Source organism: Cucurbita pepo, chromosome LG13, assembly GCF_002806865.2.
Source record: "Cucurbita pepo subsp. pepo cultivar mu-cu-16 chromosome LG13, ASM280686v2, whole genome shotgun sequence".
Taxonomy (NCBI): Eukaryota; Viridiplantae; Streptophyta; class Magnoliopsida; order Cucurbitales; family Cucurbitaceae; genus Cucurbita; species Cucurbita pepo.
Genome location: NC_036650.1, coordinates 8462585 through 8481942, shown reverse-complemented (window position 1 = coordinate 8481942; position 19358 = coordinate 8462585). Strand labels below are relative to the sequence as shown.

General features: G+C 35.8%; 4 protein-coding genes across 11 annotated transcripts in view; 2 read left to right on the top strand and 2 right to left on the bottom strand.

The window, feature by feature from the left end:
- Positions 1-188: 188 nt before the first annotated feature.
- LOC111808026 (protein ENHANCED DISEASE RESISTANCE 4-like) lies at positions 189-4822 on the bottom strand. Of its 5 annotated transcripts, XM_023693795.1 has the most exons (5): positions 4621-4822; positions 3879-4072; positions 2154-3218; positions 1944-2051; positions 189-1814 (listed from the first exon to the last, which is right to left on the bottom strand). In XM_023693795.1, exons 2-5 carry the CDS (start codon positions 3997-3999, stop codon positions 535-537), a joined length of 2574 nt encoding a protein of 857 aa, XP_023549563.1. In that variant the 5' UTR covers positions 4000-4072; positions 4621-4822; the 3' UTR covers positions 189-534. The 5 variants fall into 5 exon arrangements, with proteins under 5 accessions (XP_023549563.1, XP_023549561.1, XP_023549562.1 ...); XM_023693793.1 differs by having other exon boundaries at positions 189-1817; positions 1944-3218; XM_023693794.1 differs by having other exon boundaries at positions 1944-3218.
- Positions 4823-5647: 825 nt separating this feature from the next.
- On the top strand, positions 5648-9296 carry LOC111809146 (programmed cell death protein 2-like). Of its 3 annotated transcripts, none has more exons than XM_023695510.1 (8): positions 5648-5918; positions 6028-6129; positions 6213-6290; positions 6412-6509; positions 6607-6893; positions 7474-7705; positions 7897-8101; positions 8982-9296. In XM_023695510.1, the coding sequence occupies exons 2-8, from the start codon at positions 6037-6039 to the stop codon at positions 9129-9131; spliced, it is 1143 nt and encodes a 380-aa protein (XP_023551278.1). In that variant the 5' UTR covers positions 5648-5918; positions 6028-6036; the 3' UTR covers positions 9132-9296. The 3 variants fall into 3 exon arrangements, with proteins under 3 accessions (XP_023551278.1, XP_023551279.1, XP_023551280.1); XM_023695511.1 differs by having other exon boundaries at positions 6025-6129; XM_023695512.1 differs by having other exon boundaries at positions 6002-6129.
- On the bottom strand, positions 9236-11825 carry LOC111809145 (protein NETWORKED 4A-like). 2 transcript variants are annotated; one of them, XM_023695508.1, is made up of 3 exons: positions 11553-11825; positions 11116-11243; positions 9236-10889 (listed from the first exon to the last, which is right to left on the bottom strand). In XM_023695508.1, exons 2-3 carry the CDS (start codon positions 11204-11206, stop codon positions 9397-9399), a joined length of 1584 nt encoding a protein of 527 aa, XP_023551276.1. In that variant the 5' UTR covers positions 11207-11243; positions 11553-11825; the 3' UTR covers positions 9236-9396. The 2 variants fall into 2 exon arrangements, with proteins under 2 accessions (XP_023551276.1, XP_023551275.1); XM_023695507.1 differs by having other exon boundaries at positions 11116-11231.
- A 6144-nt stretch (positions 11826-17969) lies between these two features.
- The window catches only part of LOC111809024 (methylesterase 17), a 4181-nt gene continuing 2792 nt past the window's right edge, over positions 17970-19358 (top strand). Inside the window, exons 1-2 of the mRNA XM_023695337.1 lie at positions 17970-18303; positions 18417-18557. Of these exons, the coding sequence (XP_023551105.1) occupies positions 18034-18303; positions 18417-18557 (411 nt within the window). The 5' untranslated portion in view covers positions 17970-18033. The remainder of the gene's footprint in view (positions 18304-18416; positions 18558-19358) is intronic.

Genomic DNA, 19358 nt, shown 5'->3' with positions numbered 1-19358 from the left:
CTTTTNTTTAGCATTTTCATAATATTGATTATAATTATGATATTATTATATTGCAACAAAAATGTTTAGTAACCATTCTGATATTAATTTCTTATTTTCTAAAAATGTTTCAAATAATATGTAGTTTTTTTTTCGCAATATTAGTTTCTTATAACATAAATAAAAACTATGATTTTTTTCTTCATATAAACCCATATAAATAACCAGTAAATTGCTCAATTAGTGAAATACAATTGTCTTTTCCCTTCTACATAAGAACAAGAATGTAATATACATAGCCTTTACATAACTGATTCCTGTCTCTATTATTAACGAACATATTGACACCCCTCTTCAGTTCATATCAGTAATGGATTTTTACATACATTATTCTACGTGGGAGAGAGCGGAGAACATTGTCGAGCTCGTGATGCATTGTAACGTTAGCAGATCCCGATCGTTTCAGCTTCATCAGTTCCTCAGCTCTAATATCTAGTTACCATTCCATTCCTTTCATACTTTCATTCTCATTTTATCTGTCAACCGAACACTACCTTAGTATTCCCTCTGCATGCTTCTTCTTGATGCATCTAAACCTCTAAAGACTTGGCTTGGAGAAGAATACCCCATGAGCCGATGAAGAGGGGGAACTGACTTGGACGACAACTTATCGGTCTCTTCTTGATACACTTTTAATGTTGTATCACGTCTGTCTGCATAGTCATTGCGTTCCTCAGCCTCATATGGTGGGGGTTCTGCAACATTCTGTATATATGGAACAATATGCGTTCGGTTTCGAAGAGAAAACTCGAGAACCTTCGAGCAATGACCGCACTTGAGCCGATTGCATTGCCTTTTCACCAAGAGAAATTCTGCAGGAATCTGCAGTAACTTCAAGCAGTGGTAACAAGTTATAAAAGGGGCGCCTCCAGCCATAGGCCGTAGATGATGCTTGGCCAAATGTCTTCTCTCTCTCGAATAATTCATCTCAAGATTTCCATGACTCAACTGATCAGACTGCATTTGAATGCCCCTTGCAGGCAACTGCGAGCAATGAAAATGTTGGGGACTAGATGCACATGAGTTGTATTGACTATAATAGTCGTGATCGATATGCGCCATACGGGCCCCTCGATTATGCCAGACTTCAGATGAACGCCGCTGCATCGAGGGAGGGATGTTGTCAGGGAACTGTTCCATGCTGAAGCAATTATTTTGAGGACCACTGACAGCCTTTGCAGCAGAAGTCATCCGTGACAAAGAATGTTGTCCAGGATAATTAGTTTGAGGTCCACTTCTTCGGAAGTAATAAGGATGTTCTGATTCATGCCAGCTTTCCTCCTGAGAAATCTGCTGATTGTTGTACATTGGCGCCCATGTATCCTTCTGCACGGATCCCGTGGATACCCGTCCACTGGTGTTCGTATTTAGATTGCAGCTTTTCTCTAGCCGATCCTGCAGTTCATAAACCATTCTCAACAATCTAACCTTTTCCTCATCAGGGTCTACAAAATTTTCTGATGAATGCATTCTTGAATCATGGAGCTCGTTGATCGTGGAATTCGAAGCACTGCCATTTTCACGGTCACCTTCGAGGTTGCTTCTGAGCAACAACGACTTACTTTGGTATTTCTCTCGTCTTAACCTGCTTCTACTTTGCATTGAAATACCATGTCTTCTATGTTGCAGCATATCGTTTTGATTCCTTTCAAGGTATGCTACGTCGTAATGCTTTTCGTGAGGCAAAATTTCCTGGGAACTCCCTGCTTCAATTGGAAAGTCAGAATCTCTCACCACTGCGTTATTTTTCATCAACGACTCTTGCCTTCTTGGACCTTCTACAGTGGAAAGAAAGTTCACAGCTTCATGAGTGTTCTGTAATGAACGTCGATGACGGTCTGAAAACCGATCATCCATTCCATCGTATGCTAAGTCACTTTTGGTTGTTAAAGATTTGACCATACCAGGAAGGCCACCACTAGGTTCAGAGCATTGATTCACTTCCATACATCCAAAATTTTCTACAGGAATGTGATGATCAAAATCATGGCTAATAGTATCCTCAGGAGCCTCTGCTCGTTCAGCAAGAGGAGAAAGATTCTTAGATGAAATACTTGTCCCTACTTTTGTATCGGGATAAATAATCGAACTCGTAGCTACAGCAATCGAAATACCTGAGGTTTCTAAATTAGAATGAATCTCCTTCCTATCATCAGCTTCTGGACTTCCTTCTCCTGACAGTAAGATCTCATCAAGCCTTTCATCTTCTGAAGGGTCTCCACTTGAGAGCTTGTCATTTTCACGATTAACACCTTCATTCAAAGATACCTGAACAAGTTGCTCGCTGTGGTTTTCTTCTTCTTCCTTTTGATCTTTGTCATCATTTGGATCCGAAACAGACTCGCCTGAGAATGGGACGGTTATTACTTCATGACTTGAAGTGCTAGTTTCTATTGCTTTTGTAGGATCTGGTCCTGAGAGTTCATCATTCCCATGAGAAGCAAATTCAGTTCTAGAATAGGATTGATTTGAGCAGCTCAGCTGCTCGTCGTGGCAAGCCTGAGATTCACCATTGCTTCTAGCATTCTTTAGGCATTCACTTGACTTAATATGAGCCAGCTGCTCTTGACTAACACCTGCAGATTCCTTCCAATCCTTCGCACTCGAGGATGGGATAGTTGCCTCATGACTTGAAATGCTATATTCCTCTGGTTCTGGAGCATCTCTGCATGGGAACTCACCATTACCAGCACGAGATTCATTGTTGTTTCCAGCATAGCTTTGGCGTTCATCCAACTTCCTATGAACAAGTTGCTCGAGGCAACTATCTCCAGATTCATCTTGGACCTCCTCAACATCAGGATCTACGACATACTCGCCAGAGGATGAAATAATTGCTTCATGACTCGATGAAGAAATGCTAGCTACCTCTGCTTTTAAGAGATCTCCATCAGAGAGTTCGTCATTCTCATGATGAGATCCATCATCATTTCTAGCATTCCTTTGCACACTCAAAGATGAATGAACAAGCTCCTCGTTACTCCTTTCTCCAGATTCATTTGCATCTCTACCATTCTTTAAGCCAGAAGTAGACTCGTCATGGGGTGGAATAATTGCTTCGTGGTTTGAAATGCTAGGCTGCCTCTCCACAGAAAGGGGGTCAACTTCACGCCTCTGGGCAGAATCCCTGTTTTGTGAGCCCAATTCCGTGTCGTGAGAACTCTCTCTTCGACTTTTAGCTGCAAGTAGGATCAAGGTAAATCGACAAGAGATTCAAAAAAGAATAACAGTTATCACATGTAGGTAAAATTGTAACAACCCAAGCCCACCGCTAGCAGATATTGTCCTCTTTAGACTTTCCCTTCCGGACTTCCCTTCAAGGTTTTTAAAAAAGGGAGAGGTTTCCACACCCTTATAAAGAATGTTTTGTTCCCCTCTCCAATCGATGTAAGATCTCACAATCCACCCCTCCTTCGGGGCCCAACGTCTTTGTTAGCACGCCCCCCGGTATCTGGCTCTGATACCATATGTAATAGCTCAAGCCCTTCGCTAGCAGATATTGTCCTTTGTGGGCTTTCCCTTTCGGGCTTCCCCTCAAGATTTTTAAAAAACGTCTACGAGGAAGAGGTTTCCACACACTTATAAGAAATGTTTCGTTCCCCTCTCCATCTAATGTGGGATCTCACAAAAATGCAGAGGATAGAAAAGATATAAGAACTCAAGACGTGTTCATACAAAATGCCCTATATCAAAGTCGTTTTCCCCCCTTATCCTAAAACTTTCAAACTTCAAGCATCAAAATCCGAAACATACTTGCACAATGGAAATGAAAGGTCAGTGGCTTTAGTTAGTTCCCCTGAAAGCTACCTAAGCTGTTAGATATGCGGAGGAGTATTTACCTACGAGAATTGCATCACATCCACCACATTTGTAAACAGGAATATCAGGCAACTCCGGAAGAAGCCGATGACATCTAGGACACTTCACCAATCGAATTTTAGCAGTCAATCCAGTGGCCATAATGCTCAAAACACTGGTCACTCCAAACACCTAATGCCCACACCTCAGCAATAAATGAAGACTTTCCATAAATCTGCAGTCACATAAGCATTTAAACATTTACTTAACTATAAAGGAACACAAAAGTTTTAAATCACCACCAAACCATTTCGCATACCAAATCTAAAAGTTCAATTTCATATTTGATAATTTAGGATAGTTTCAATCTATCAGAAATCATAAAGAGAAGTCAAACCTTCAATAACCAATTCAATCTTAACACAACATAAGCACTAATTTCATAAACCATCAGATTATCCCTACTTCTCGAATTAAACAGCATTACCTCAGAAAATGAGACAAGAACAACTAAAACAACGACGAATTCATTTCCAACACATGAGCAGGGCAGAAGAGAATCCACAAAATTCAGAAAGAAATGAGAATAAAAGAGCAAATAAAACCAGAAAACAACACGCCATCCAAACAATTCCGAAATTGAAAAACAGAACACGCTCCAAGAACATTGACCAGATCGAGGAAAATCAAACAGGAATCTGTACACTAGATGAGACCAACACAAAACAATATAGTTAACGGAAGATTTCGCAGAGAGAGAGAGAGAGAGAGAGAGGTAAGAACCTGTGGACAACAGAGCGCACGATAAATTTTGCATGAAACTCTCTTCTTATACGCAAAGCATAAAAACAAGACGAACCAAAACGAAATTTCCAAAATCCTCGCAGTTCCTCAAGGAGAGATAAGTCGAGGCCCTGAGTTCATCATTCCCTCCGAGAAAGAGACAAACAGTGCCCATCCCGCAGCAAAAGAAGAACAAGAAGAAGCTCTATGGGAGGGATTGAAGTCAAAGGACGGAGCCGTTTTCCTTTTCAGACGGAAAAAATGGGAAAAAATATCGTGGTTGACTGGACCCAGGGAATCCAATCGATTCCTGCCACGTGCCTAAGATATTAGTAAATTTGCCTCGTAGACTTAAAAAAATATTATTATATTACAAAATGAAGTGTTTTCGGGATTGTACATGGGTGACGTCATCGTGGGGACCACTCCACCTCCTAGTTGTTTTCCAAAATTGTTGATAAGCTTGTGAGGGGAAAATCGGTTGCTATTTAATAATGATACCGATTGTTTGGAATTCTTGGTGGCTTAGCCACAAATTTTGCCATGAGATAAAATTAAATTATTGTTACTTCAATAATAATAATAAATAAATAAATGAAAACCTTGGACCCAAATTAATGGAATAAATTGACTATTAAATCGATATAAAATAAATTTAATTAATAATTTTGAATTTTTAAATTTTACTTCTAAATTCATCAAATTAAACATTAAACATTAAATTTACACAGCTGTTGTAATGTTGACTTTAAATTTAAATAAATTAATAATATAAAAATAATAAAATAATATTTACAGATATTCTTTCTAACTAAAAATACAATACATTTTTCATCTCTATTTTTTTATTTTTTACTCTATTTATTTAAAAATTAGGTGATTTTTTGGGTTAAGTTTAATACTATTTTCGAGGAAAAACGATTTTATTTAAATAATTTTGTGTTAAAAATTAAATGGAATCTGAAAATAAATTTAAACTTAAATTAATTTCTTTTTAAAATTATTTTAACCATCCTAGCTTTCCTTTTCTCTTAAACCCTTCTCACCCGCCCCATCCCTTCTGTTACCAGCCGCTGCACACTGCTCCGCGGCACGCCGTGTCGCTGCAATTTTTGCTGCCGTAGTCTCATCCTTCCGACGAAATTGCCGCCGCTCCCTCCCTCTCACATTCTCTCGCCTCTCCGACCAATCAGAATTATTTATCTTCGTTTTCTTTCTCAGAAACATAGTGGCTCAGCCCCCTAACCCGCGCCGTTGGTGAGATAGCACTGCCGCATCTCATCTTTTAGATACCCGAGGTTTTGATTTTTTCTTCTGTTTCTTTTTTTGTATTACGTTGGTTATTCTGTTCGCCTTCGAAGAAGAAAATCAAGAAGCAAAGAGTTTTTTTTGTTAATTGTTTAGCAGAGGTAAGCGATGGGTGAAGTGATTCTAGGCTTTCCAGGACCTTGGGCTGATGATAATCTTGAGGCCTCTGATCATTATACTACAAAAGTTGGGGGGCTTCCTGTAAGTTGCTGGTGTACATGATATTCTTAAGTATGGATGTATATATATATTTTTAATGGTAAATTTGATGATTGCTTCAACAGGACTTACCTTTTCAAAATGTCAATCCCACTCTGCTAGACTGTTCTCAGTGTGGAAATAAATTATGTCTTGTTTTACAGGTGCTTTTATCTCATGTTTTTAAATTTTGTAACTTATATTTTCCCCTTACACACACACACACACACACATATATATACATATATAAGTAGTTATAGTTATGGTAGTTGTGCTTCCTTGAAGATTTATGCTCCAGTTTCCATAGAAAGAACAAGGATAGATGAGCGTCTCCTCCTTGTTTTTGGTTGTCTAACTCCAGAATGTGGGAGCAGTTCACTTGGGTCAGTGTTAATTTTCCCCTGAATCTATTTGGCTGATGGAGTATCAGTTATTATAGCTCTAATATGCCTTTTGGCTTTCCTCTTTTGGGGTGTGCAGTTGGCGAGTTCTTCGTGTTCAAAAGGTACCCGACCAGGAGTTCTCGAAAGTTTCTCAAGAAATTGGCCCTTTGACAACATCAACTTCAGCTCCAAAGACCAACTGGTGGGAGCAACTGGATGACGAAAACGATGAAGAAGTGGATTTAGAGGAGCTAGAAAGGGCATTTTCAGAGGTTGCAACTGAACCTTCTCATGCCAAGCGAACTCCTAGTAAATCGCATTCGAAGACTGTCTCAAATAGTTCGAATTTGAGCTCAGCAAGAGTGGTTGATGTGAAAACACCAGGTATGGTGTCTGGACACTAAGAAAAATCTCTACAAACTTCGTCGCTTAGTTTCATTTCGTTGGTTTTAGAACTGGTTTTGTTGCAGAGCATAAACGTGACCAAGGATAGTATAGTGTAATTGGATTATCCAATTCTTTTTTATAGAAACCAAGAAATGTCAGACATTAGCGATTTTAAGGAGATACTAGGAAGGGATAAGAGATCCCTTATCAGGCAAGGAAGTTACTGAGCTAGGAATAATAACCTTGAGGGGAAGTCCGAAGCGGACAATATCTTCTAGCGGTGGGCTTGGGTTGTTACAAGTGGTATCAGAGTTAGACACTAAACGTTGTGCCAATGAGGACACTAACCGCCAAGGGGGGTTGGATTGTGAGATCAGATCCCACATCGGTTGGAGAGGGGAATGAAGCATTCCTTATAAGGGTGTGGAAACCTTTCCCTAATAGGCGCGTTTTAAAAACCTTGAGGTGAAGTCCAGAAGGGAAAGCCCAAAGAGAACAATATCTACGGGCGATTTATTTGGTTCATTTGTGGATTTTGAAACACTTTTAATGTTGTACCAAATCTGTCTGTTTGCAGTGGTACCATGCTTTTATATCTATATGGAAGACAAACCATCTTCGAAGGATATTTCTATCTGTAACAATTATGCATCACTCTCTATAAAGGAGAATCAAAGTGATGCGGAGGATTCAATACAAGAAGAAAAGTGGTCAGAAGAAGGTTATGAATATGACCAGGCTCTTACTGCTGATAGAACTTACCTCAAGTTCAAGAAAAAATTGGATGCATCTCCAGAACAATGTTTCAGGTATTATATTCCCGTAATCTATTGTTTGCTTATCATCTTATTATTTAGACTTATGTTTTCCATGGATTGTGAGTACAAGTTTTGGTGTACAGTTTGCTCATTAATTTATTAACATTATTAGGTTGATCGCAACCTATCGATATATTTATAAAACCGTTTTCCTTTAACTTTTGTCCTGTCGGTATTTTCAGATACTCGTATGGTGGGAAGCCGATTTTGGCTAGAGCTGAGGACGGAGAAGCTGGGAAGTGCAAGGCATGTGGTGGATCAAGGCAGTTTGAAATGCAGCTAATGCCTCCACTGCTATATTTTCTGCAGGAAGCAGCTGATGAAAGTCAAAAACAGTTGCTGGAGGCTTGGAACTGGATGACGCTTTTGGTACATACGTGTTCTGAAGTGAGTTCTCTGTTCCTTTTTTTAGTCTAAAGTAAAGTAGGTGGATGAAGGACTTGTTTGGAATGGCTTATTATATGGAGGGAAAAAAAAATGTTTTTAAGTACTTAGAAGGTCATTGCAAATAGACCCACATATCTTAGCCTGTTTTTATACTACTTTTGAGACGGTTAGAGGAGTAATACTAATATCTTTTTTTTTTTTTTCATAAAGAAAATAATTTCTTGTTTTGGTGATGCATTTATGTAACCGTTCAAGCCCACCGCTAGCAGATATTGTCCTCTAGTCTTTTCCTCTGCTAACGATGGCTTAGGTTGTTAAGAAATAGTATCAGAGATAAACATAGGGTGGTGTGCTAACAGAGGTGAATTGTGAGATCTCACATTGGTTGGAGAGGGGAACATTCCTTATAAGGGCATAGAAACCTCTCCTTATTAGATGCGTTGGAGAAGCCTAGAAGGGAAAGTCTAAAGAAAACAATATCTACTAGCAGTTGGCTTGGGCTGCTACAATTTATCCTCATTCACACACAACACCTCACTATACTTAAAAGAGTAAACTTGCTCGCTATTAGTTATATTTGACCAATATCTCCAATAACTGATGATTTGTTCCTACCAATTCAAGCCTAACTGTATTGATAAAATACAAATTACCACCTCAAAGGTCGATGGTTTTAACTCTCGCCTTTGCATGTTATTTTTGCGGGGATGGTTTAGATTATTCTTTCACATGTTATTTTTGTATTCTATCATTACTAATTCGTCGTTCTAGTTGTGTACCACGTTTCTTACTGTACAATTATGTTTAACCACATGATTTTCTGATTTTGGGATCGTTATTTAATGACATTCGTCTTCATGTTGTCTATTCTGTCTCTTAGAGTTGTTCAAAATCTTCAGAGAAGTCAGATGATGGGAACTGGATCATCACAGAGGAATCTGTATTTGTGCAATTCGAGAAGCCCCTCAATGGCTCACCAAAAGTTGGCTTCTTCACCCCACAACAAGAGCTTAATTTGACTAAGACGTAGCAGTTTTCACATCAAATTTTATCTGCCTGTATATCTCAAGGGCAATTTTGTGTGTGGTTTGTAATTTAATGTACTCATTTGATTTAAACCAAAGCCGTCAAATATTCATCATCCCTACAACTGGGCTAAATATTTTACCATAATATTCAATTCTTAGACCATGTTCAAAAATCAACTGAATAATATTGCTCATAAACTCGTAAAAGTGCACAACAGAAAAAATTGACATGGTAATAAGTTTAAAGATTTTACTGGCAACAGACCCCTATGCAGAGAGTACCTGGCGCGGTTTGTGCCCAATGAATGCTTCACGAAGCTCATTATAGCCGCTCCTGTAGTGCTCCAAAGAGAAACAGAGCTGCCTTATGGCCTCCCTTTTCCTCTCAGCCCCATCCTCTATCATATTCATTTGCCTATTCACTTCTTCCTGCATCTCCGAGAGTCTCAATTTCAAATCATCGATTTGTTTGTTCTGGCTTTCAGATCCTGCGATCAAGCCCTCCTTCTCTTCTTGTAGATGTTGCAGGTGGCTCTCCAATTCATGGACATGAGATTCTCTGGATTCTTTATCTGCTACAAGTGTGTGAACCATGGCAGTCGCCTCATCTTTCTCAGCCATTAGCATATTATATTTTAATTTTAGTTCGTCGTGGTTGCTATTCAAATCTGACAAACTTTGGCTTTTTACAAGAAGTTCCTCCTTCAACTGACTAATTTCTCCTTGCAAAATTGTCGAATGAGAGTTGTGGAGAGCTCTCATTTCAGTTTTATCAGCTTCAAATTGTCTGAGAACATCAGCCTGCATCTGTTCTTTCTCAGCATTAAATAGCTCCTGTGACACTTGAAAAGCAGATTCCAATTCCTTGATCTGTAAACGGTGGTCAGATTTTGAAATCTCGAGTTCATGCGTGAGCCTTGCGATCTTGTCACCTGAGCTTTTGAGTATTTCTCTGCTCATTTCTAACTCTTCAATCAATATCTCAATTTTGGAATCAGATTGTAAAACCCGAGTTGCCAATTGTTCTATTTGTTGTTCCAATTCTACAACTCGTCTTATTTCCAATTGAAGGTCAGCCCCCATTTCTTGCTTGTCTTTTTCAGCCGACTCAAGCTGGGCCTGCAGTCCTTCTGATAGCGACATTGCTGTTTCATTCCTCTCAAGCTCACTCTTTAATCTAGCTACCTCATTTTCAGATGATTGAAGCTTTGCATTTGAAACCTTTAGTTCTTCCTCAATCCTGGCGATTTTTTCGTGCAACTCATCATAATTTAACTTATCTTCCTCACCCACCCAAAAGGCCCCTTTGATGTTTGAAAGCTCAGTTTCTAGACCAAGAAATTTTTTCCTTCGCCCTTGGCCATCTCTTTCAGCCCGTGAAACCACATAGTTATTGTCAACAGATGAGCTGAAAGATTCTGACTCAGAGTCCGATGAAGAAGAAGAAGATCCAGTTCCATCCTTCAGAGAAAGACTGGAGCTACCACCACCAGAATCTAAAGAGATGCCCAAGCCTCTATTGCAGGACAAATTGAAACCCTGTTTTTGGTCCGAACTTAATTCCGGAGTACATTGAGGCGATCCACGATCAGAATAGAAAGGTACCTGCGGTTGTAGCTCCGGCGACAACAGATTTTCAAGCAACGATTGATACAAGCGGGAGAATTCCTCGACTTGTGAATCCATATCAGCGCTTTTCGGGAAGTTATCACAATTATCTTTGATCGTCTTCAGCATCTGCTCGACAATCCGATTCATTTCTGCGAGAGAAAAGCTCTCTGATTATTTTCATTATTTCCAAAATTATGCGTGACATTACTTAGAACACAAATCAATCTTAGTGACAACGAGAAAAGTAATAGAAGAAGGTTCTGCACAAGTAGAAACCGATTTGAGCTGATAACATTTCCTACCACTAAAGAACGAAGGCTTATTGCGTTAGGCTTGGACAAGGAACCAGAAAATTCGATCATAAATACTGCTTACCTTCAAGACTAACTGATAGCCATTTAGATCTGTTCTGAATGTCAGCCTCAGGCCAAAATGGTTTCAGATTCTTCAATTCCGGATTTTCCATACGAACACAAGCACGATCGAAGAATCTGCAGGAAAACCTTCAATCAGGAAAATTCATTCAACACAGAGTTCGGAGAAGAGCCTTGAACAATTCCTTCATGGATATAATAACAATTAAGCAAATACAGCCATAAATTTAGAAGTACAATCAAATATGCAGAATCCATCAACAAAACTACACATCTGAAATGAATTTCATCAAGATCATCCAAACCAAAAGAAGTCTTCGCAGGTTAAAGCAATCACCAAAAAATCTACTCCAAAACAACACCAAATCCAAAAAACAATCCACAAGACGAACCAATCCTTGAAACAAATTAGAAAAAGTAAAGCAGAGGAGGCAGCACCTGATGAACGTCGAAATTGATGAAGAGCACAAAGAGATCTGGAATTCAATAGTAAGTCGGAAAGTTGAAAAGCAACTGTGATTGATTGCGGGAAAGTGGAGGCAGATCGAGAGCGAAGAAACGTAGAGGACAATGAGAAATTTTTTGAAAGAGCAAGAACAGATTACAGTAACAGAGAGCGTAGAGACAGGGGACTAAATGACACTTAATAATCAAAACGGTGGAAATAACAAGAACAACTAAGATTCCATTTTTCAAAATCTCCCTTTTTCTCATCTTACCGCCTCTTTGTTAATCTATTTATTAACTCAAATTAAAAATTTAACTTATTATATCGAATAAATTTACAAATTTAAGGACCAAAATTACTTTTTTAACCTTATTGTTAGTATTAGTTCAATAAATGTAGATAAAAAAAAAAATCAATTTAGTTTCTGAATTATGTCTCATTTAAATATTTAATATAGCACAGAGATGAATTTTTTAAAATAAAAATAATAATAATTTGAAAATTTATCCAACAAAAAATTTAAAAATAATTTTTATTTTATAGAAAATGTATAATAAATATTAAAATAGATAAACATTAATAAAAGTAGGCGGGAAAATGGGGAAAGTTTTGAAAAAAGAGGGATATGGGCCACTAAGTTGACGTTTCTCTCAATTATTTACCGAACCGGGTCCACTCTTCTGATATGGATTGGACCGTCCTCTTTGTTCTTCGCGCCAACCCATTTTCAATATTCAAATTTCCTCTATTTTACAAATCTTTTTTATAATCCTTATGCCTTCCGTCATCCCCATAAACAATTTTGTTTTAATGGTTGCACTATAACCAAAATGTTTGCAAGCGTATATCTGAGTGTCTCACACTACAAAATCTCTCTTATAAAGTTTCTCCTAATGGCCTCTGGACAAGAAAAAGTTATATACTGTGAGCCATTGTTATTACTCTTTTACTTGCTTATATAACCTCTCTTTCAAAATCTCTCTCTACTCCCGTTTTCTAAAACTTTTATCTTAAACTGAGGCCAGAAACTCAAGCATACGTCGTTTGACCGTAGGTGATGTAAGAACGAATTGGCTTGACTCACTTGTCGTTGGAAAGTAAGTGCCGCATAATCGCAAGTCCACTGCCATCAAGAGTGCGATTGTGACAAGTGGTATCAAAGTGTCGTGAAATAAACATGCATCAACCGAGTTGATAGATCGAAGTCAAACTTAACCCATCAATCTATTGAACACTGACTCAACTTATTAACTTAAAGTACAAAAAAACTTACTTTTAAAGCCACCCGTCAGTTCAATAATTAGGTTAATTTACGAGTAAAAAGCTTATCGGTAAGACGGAAAGCGGAATTCTTTTCACAAAAGGAAACTTTATTGTTATAGTTTGATGGGAGATGGAAGGGTTGATGTTTAGAATTGAATAGATACCCACATGGAGGAAGATATATGATAGATAAAAGAAAGAAAAAGTAGAGTGGAAGGAAAAGAAGGATAGAATATATTTGTAAGAATTGGCAGAATTTTTGAAGGTTACAAGAAGAAGTGGGGAAAAATGCTTAAGCAATGCCATGTGTAGAATGCTACCCACTCATGGAGACAACCAAACGTGGCCTTCCCACCTCTCCCCCTATTTCTTTTCCTCAAATGGGCCAATTTACTTCACCCTTTTTTTAATAATAATTAATTTAAAATTCTCCAACAAATACTAAATGATAGCTCATATATTTTATTATAAGACAAATATCTAGATATTTGGTCGTTCCTCGAAACCATTTATTACTCTTTCTCTATCCTGTAATTTATTTGATTATAAATATATAACTTTCACACTGTTCAGTGGGTGGATTATGCAAACATTCTCAAGATCAATTTTGGTTTGCGTTTAAGAGATAAAATTGACGCTAACCATCCGATCCTTTATGTCAGGCTCTCTCAACAGATATTTTAGTGAATTGTGTAACGTACGTTTTTACTTTTAACCCCTTTTTTTTCACTTTTTTACAGCAATGTAAACACTGAAGACAGGCATAAGAATAAAAAAGCAGGAATGTTAAGAGTTAAAACCATATATAGACTTGAACCAAGGAGGCCAATAGAGGAAGAGTGATGTGGGGGATAACCTAAGATAGCCACGCACCTAAGAAATTATCATACCCATTTTGTGTCATTCATCACTAAGGCACTTTTGCTTCAATTTGACACTTTACAGTCATACTTGCTTGTATTATTTATAGTTTGCTTTCTCTACAAGCTTCCATGCCCAACTCTTACCTCATTAATATTACTTTTGAAGTTGAACTATAACTCGAGATAGGGTTTAAAGGGATGCATGATGACCCGTTCCTAATAATTCAAGTACCAAAAATATCTAGCAGATATTTGTCCGTTTTGACTCTTTACAAATCGTCATCAGCCTCACGATTTTAAAACGCGCCTATTAGAGAGAGGCTTCCACATCCTTATAAAAAATGTTTCGTTTCCCCTCCAACTAATGTGGGATCTCACATTCCACCCCCTTAGAGACCCAACGTCCTCACTGGCATATCGTCATACCATTTGTAACAGTGCAAGTCCACTGTTAGTAGATATTGTCTATTTTGACCCATTACAAATCGTCGTCAGCCTCATAATTTTAAACACACCCTTATAAGAAATGTTTTATTCCCCCTCCAACCAATGTGGGGTCTCACAAATATTCATCCTTCCGTACACGAAATAAATTCTCAATATTTGGGTGTAACGAGAAGATTTAGGGTACTTGCACGTTAAGGATTCCTTTGAATGATTAAGGGTTCATATTTCTATCACCAAACGTCTTATCGATCACGATTCTCTAATAAGAAAGATTTCAATTTTTTCGAGACTTAAAAACCTATAGATATACACATAAACCTATATATATATATATAGACATTGTATAATATTTTAATAATTAGGGAAAAAGGGGGAAAGAATCTGTTGAAAAGTTGGGACAAAGCATGGTTTTCCTTTGAGGTTGCAGAAGGGCTTAGCTCACAGTTGCTATGACTTTTAAAAGCTCAAGTGAGTAGCTATTGGAAAAAAAAGGCAAAGCTGCTTAAATACATTACAATAATAATAATACTCCAATTATTTTCCCTCCTTTATCTCTGCCTTCACTTTATTCTTTTTTAACATTTCTTCATAATTTATATTTTAACATATTAAATCAAATATTTGTTTTATAAATTTTATTTAATAAATACTATTATTTTCAATAAAAACCAATTAAATTTGTGTTTAATAAATTTTTTAAAAGTTGATTAAAATTAGTTACATTACAAATTTGAATAATTATCGACTATTATTTGGATTTTATTGAATAATTAGAAAAAAAATTATAACCTTCAAAATTTTAATATATTTAATGAAATTATGCAATAAAAATTAAGTTCAAATTAAATTTATAATTTAAAAAATTTTAAAACCAAATATATTTGACTTCAAAATTTAAAAATTAAATATTTAATTTAATCCAACAATCACCTGAACTATAGCTTAACATTTACGAATTAATTTTTTTTCAATTAATGCACTCTTTTAGTTATTATTATTATTATTATTATTATTATTTCTTGCGTGTGTGATCCTACTTTCTTCTGACTTTCACATTTTAAATTATTTTATAAACATTTTTTTGTTTTTTTTTTTCAAAAGGAAAAAGTTTGTTTATATTTATTGCTCATACGATTTGCACCTCATATTCATGTCAACAAGACAAGGAATAATACTACCCTTCCAATTTTAACCTAGACAGGAGGGTATTTACGGAATTTCAACCTTCAAACAAAATACATTATAATTATAATTATAATTAATCACAATTACAATCAATTAAACATCAAAATAAATATTATTTTGGAGTAAATAAAAAAAATTAGTGCTTGAATTTTCGTATTTTAAAGTAATTTTTCATATTAAAAATGAATTTTAATCAAAACAAGACAGTGAAATATTAAAAAAAAAATATTATATTTTCAAATGAATTTTAATGAATATTTTAAAAAATTATATTTTATATTCTCCCAATTTTTATTAATGAAGTATTTAAACATTGCCGGCATTCCTTAACACGTCATCAAAGTTGTTCAAATACTTTAATCGCCGGCGTTTGACTTCTTAAAAATCTTTTAATTTTAATTTTGTTTATTTCTTAAAAAAAAAAACGTTTATTACATTAAAAATGGTGGCATAGATTTCTTCACTCCCACCCTTTCTCTTTAACTTTTAACTTATTCACTTTTTAAAATTCTTAATTAATTTTATTCTGAAATTATTGATTGGAATATTAGGAAAAGTACTATATTATTAATTTTTTAAAACAAAAAAAAATAGAAAATTTAATTTAATTATATTACAAACTTTTTAATTTTGATATAATTGAATTGGATGGTAAAAGATGAGTGCAATCCAGGTTGTAGATAAACATTAATCTTAGCCAATTGTATTAATGGTAGTTAATTAAAATAAAATAAAAAGATTAGGTGGGCAATTAAATGATAATATAAATTAATATTGAAAAAAAGTATTTATTTTGTATTATAATCCAAAATTCTTATTTTTAAATACAACAAAAGAAAATGAATGAGGATATTGTCGGAGCCTGCAAAGTGGGCATAAACAAACAAAAGAAAACGAAAACGCCTCAAAACAGGGGATTCCAATAACATATCCAAATAAATTTTGCATTTAATATATTCTGTTTGTTTTGTTTTTTTCCCAACAAATATTTGCCTTTTTTTTCTACTATTTTGCTGACGTGTCTCCCATCCCCATATGTCCATATTATCTAATTTCATAAATAAATGGTATAAAATTGAAATTTTAAATTATTCTTAAAAATAATGTAAATATAATATTAAAATTAGACCATGTATGTGACGTGGAAGATTAAGATGATTGCTATGTTGGATGAAAGTGTCCCACATCGATTAATTTAGGGAAGGGTCATGAGTTTATGATCGAAAAATACACTCTCCATTGGTATGAGGCATTTTAAGGAAGCTCAAAACAAAACCATGAGAGCTTATGTTCAGACAATATCATACCATTGTGGAGATTCGTCTAACATAGTATCAGAGCCATGCCCTAAACTTAACCATGCCAATAGAGTGACAAATCCTCAAATGTCGAACAAAATATTGTGAGCCTCGAAGGCATAGTCAAAAAGTGACTAGAGAAGACTCCAAATGAGTCGAGTCTCGATTAAGGAAATGCATACTTTGTTCGAGGGGAGGTATTGGATGAAAGTGTCCCAATTTAGGGAATGATCATGGGTTTATAATCGAAGAATACACTCTCCGTTGGTATGAGGCATTTTGAGGAAGCCCAAAGCAAAACGTATTGGATGAAAGTGTCCCAATTTAGGGAATGATCATGGGTTTATAATCGAAGAATAGACTCTCCGTTGGTATGAGGCATTTTGAGGAAGCCCAAAGCAAAACCATGAGAGCTTATGCTCAAAGTGGATAATATCATATAGTTGCGTAGAGTCTAACATGTTATAGTTAATTTAATATAAATATACATCGTTAAAGTCATTTATATAATTAACTAATTCACATTAATTTACATAAATAACATTATAATTAATATCAGGCATTTTATTTTAAAGTCATTTATATAATTAACTAATTCACATTAATTTACATAAATAACATTGTAATTAATATCAGGCATTTTATTTTTAATTTCATAAATTACGTCTCTACTATTAAGAAATACGTCTAAGTATTGTACATGGTTTAGTGGACGTGGATGTAAGATAGGGTCATCTATAAAGTGAGTTCTTTTTTTACATCACTTTTTTCAATGATAAAATAATAATAATAATATATTCTTCAATTTGTTGATTTTTATTAAGAAAATAGTTATTAATTTATAATTTTTTCTTAAATTAATCTATATTAACATTCCATTTATAAATATATAAATACATTTACACATTAATTTTTTTATTTTTATGAATTATGGTAATTATTTAACCTAATTTGATTTTTTTTAAAAAGTCAAATTTAAATTTTATTAAAAAAATAAATACTAATCCAGTGTGAAGGAGGAAAAAAAGTAACTTCCATTGTATTATATTATTTTTGCTAACAAATTCTAGAATGTGATTCCCTACAGCCGCACACACAGAAGGCTCAATATGAGCGAGACAGTTTGGTGGCCGTCATCGCTGGGATTAAATCTCAACCGTCCAATGGCTTCATGATGTGTATGATGATGATCAAAATGCATCACAGGCCGTTTGTCTATAATCTCTAGTTTTTTCAACGTTTGTGGAACTGAAAGTAACAATAAAATATAAATAATTAAATCCTGAAAGGTCCGAAACAAAAAAAAAACAATATAATGATTTCAAGGACTAGTTCAACTGCACATCTCTATATATATATACCCGCACACACATTTGTAATTATGATTTCCAATTCGTAAATATTTGAAGAGCGCCATGGGAGAGAAAGAAAACCTGGCGCCAAGTGCAGTGGGCTCTGTTGCAGTGCAGAAACCGCCGCACTTCGTGCTCGTTCATGGCATAAGTGGAGGAGGATGGTGCTGGTACAAAATCAGGTGCTTAATGGAGAATTCTGGCTTCAAAGTCACCTGTATTGATCTCAAAGGCGCTGGAATTGATTTATCCGATCCGAATTCCGTCGTCAAATTCGACGATTACAATAAGCCTCTCCTCGATTTCGTCTCCAGTCTACCGGAAAACGAACAGGTAATGTCTATTTGTCGTTTCTAATTTATTTCTTTGCCGAAAAGTCTCTGTTCCTCAATCGACTACGATCGAGTGGAGTTGATTGAATCAGAGATCGTCGAAATTTTTTACAGATCATTCTGGTTGGACATAGCGCCGGAGGATTAAGTGTTACTCAAGCAACGCTCAAATTCGCAAAGAAAATCCGTTTGGCGGTGTATGTGGCGGCGACGATGCTGAGATTTGGTTTCCAGACTGATCAAGATATCAAAAACGTAAACAAATTCTTCTTCTCACTACTTTTAATTCTTATAAACTCATGCTTAATTTGTGTGTGTGTTTACAAATCCTAATCGAAGTAAAACTAGGCGTATTAGTGCAGCGTTCCTTTTTACGAGTTGGCCGGCCGAACGGCGAGGTTCTTGTGAAACTCGTCGTCGGCCGGTGGTGGTCATATGATAGTGAATCGTGTGAATAGTTTTGGCCATTAGTGGAATCGAAGGCTCTTGCTCTCATCGCAAATCGCATGAGGCAGGAAAAACACCGGCTGCTAAGTGCCAATTTATTCAAAGTCATCAATCAATTAAGTCTAACCGTTTTGTCTTCTAATTAGGAAAATGAATTAGGGACAACCACCAGCCAGCTGGTTGCTGAATTGAACATTTCATTTCGCCTCTAACTGTAGGACTATTGGCATCCTCTCACTCTGACTCATAATAGTCTGAGTAACGATTCCATTATATTGAATAATTCTGGTAGCAAAATTTATTTCAGGTGAGTTTTCATTGTGTCGGTTACTTCATTTTATTTATTGGAGGTTACATGAATTTGGAGGTTTTTCTTAAAAAGAAAAAAATACACCACGTCAGTAGAAACTCTTTTTCAACCTTTTAAATAAGAAAATGATGCATTAATAAAGAAGCTACGTTTAAGTTAATCCATAATTTAGGTCTAATTTCTTGTAGATTATTACAATTCATTTAAAAATTAGCATTCATAGTTTATATTTAGCCAGTGATTAGTAATTCATAAGCAAAACGATAGTACCTAAATTGTGAGTTGAATAGGGGGGGGGG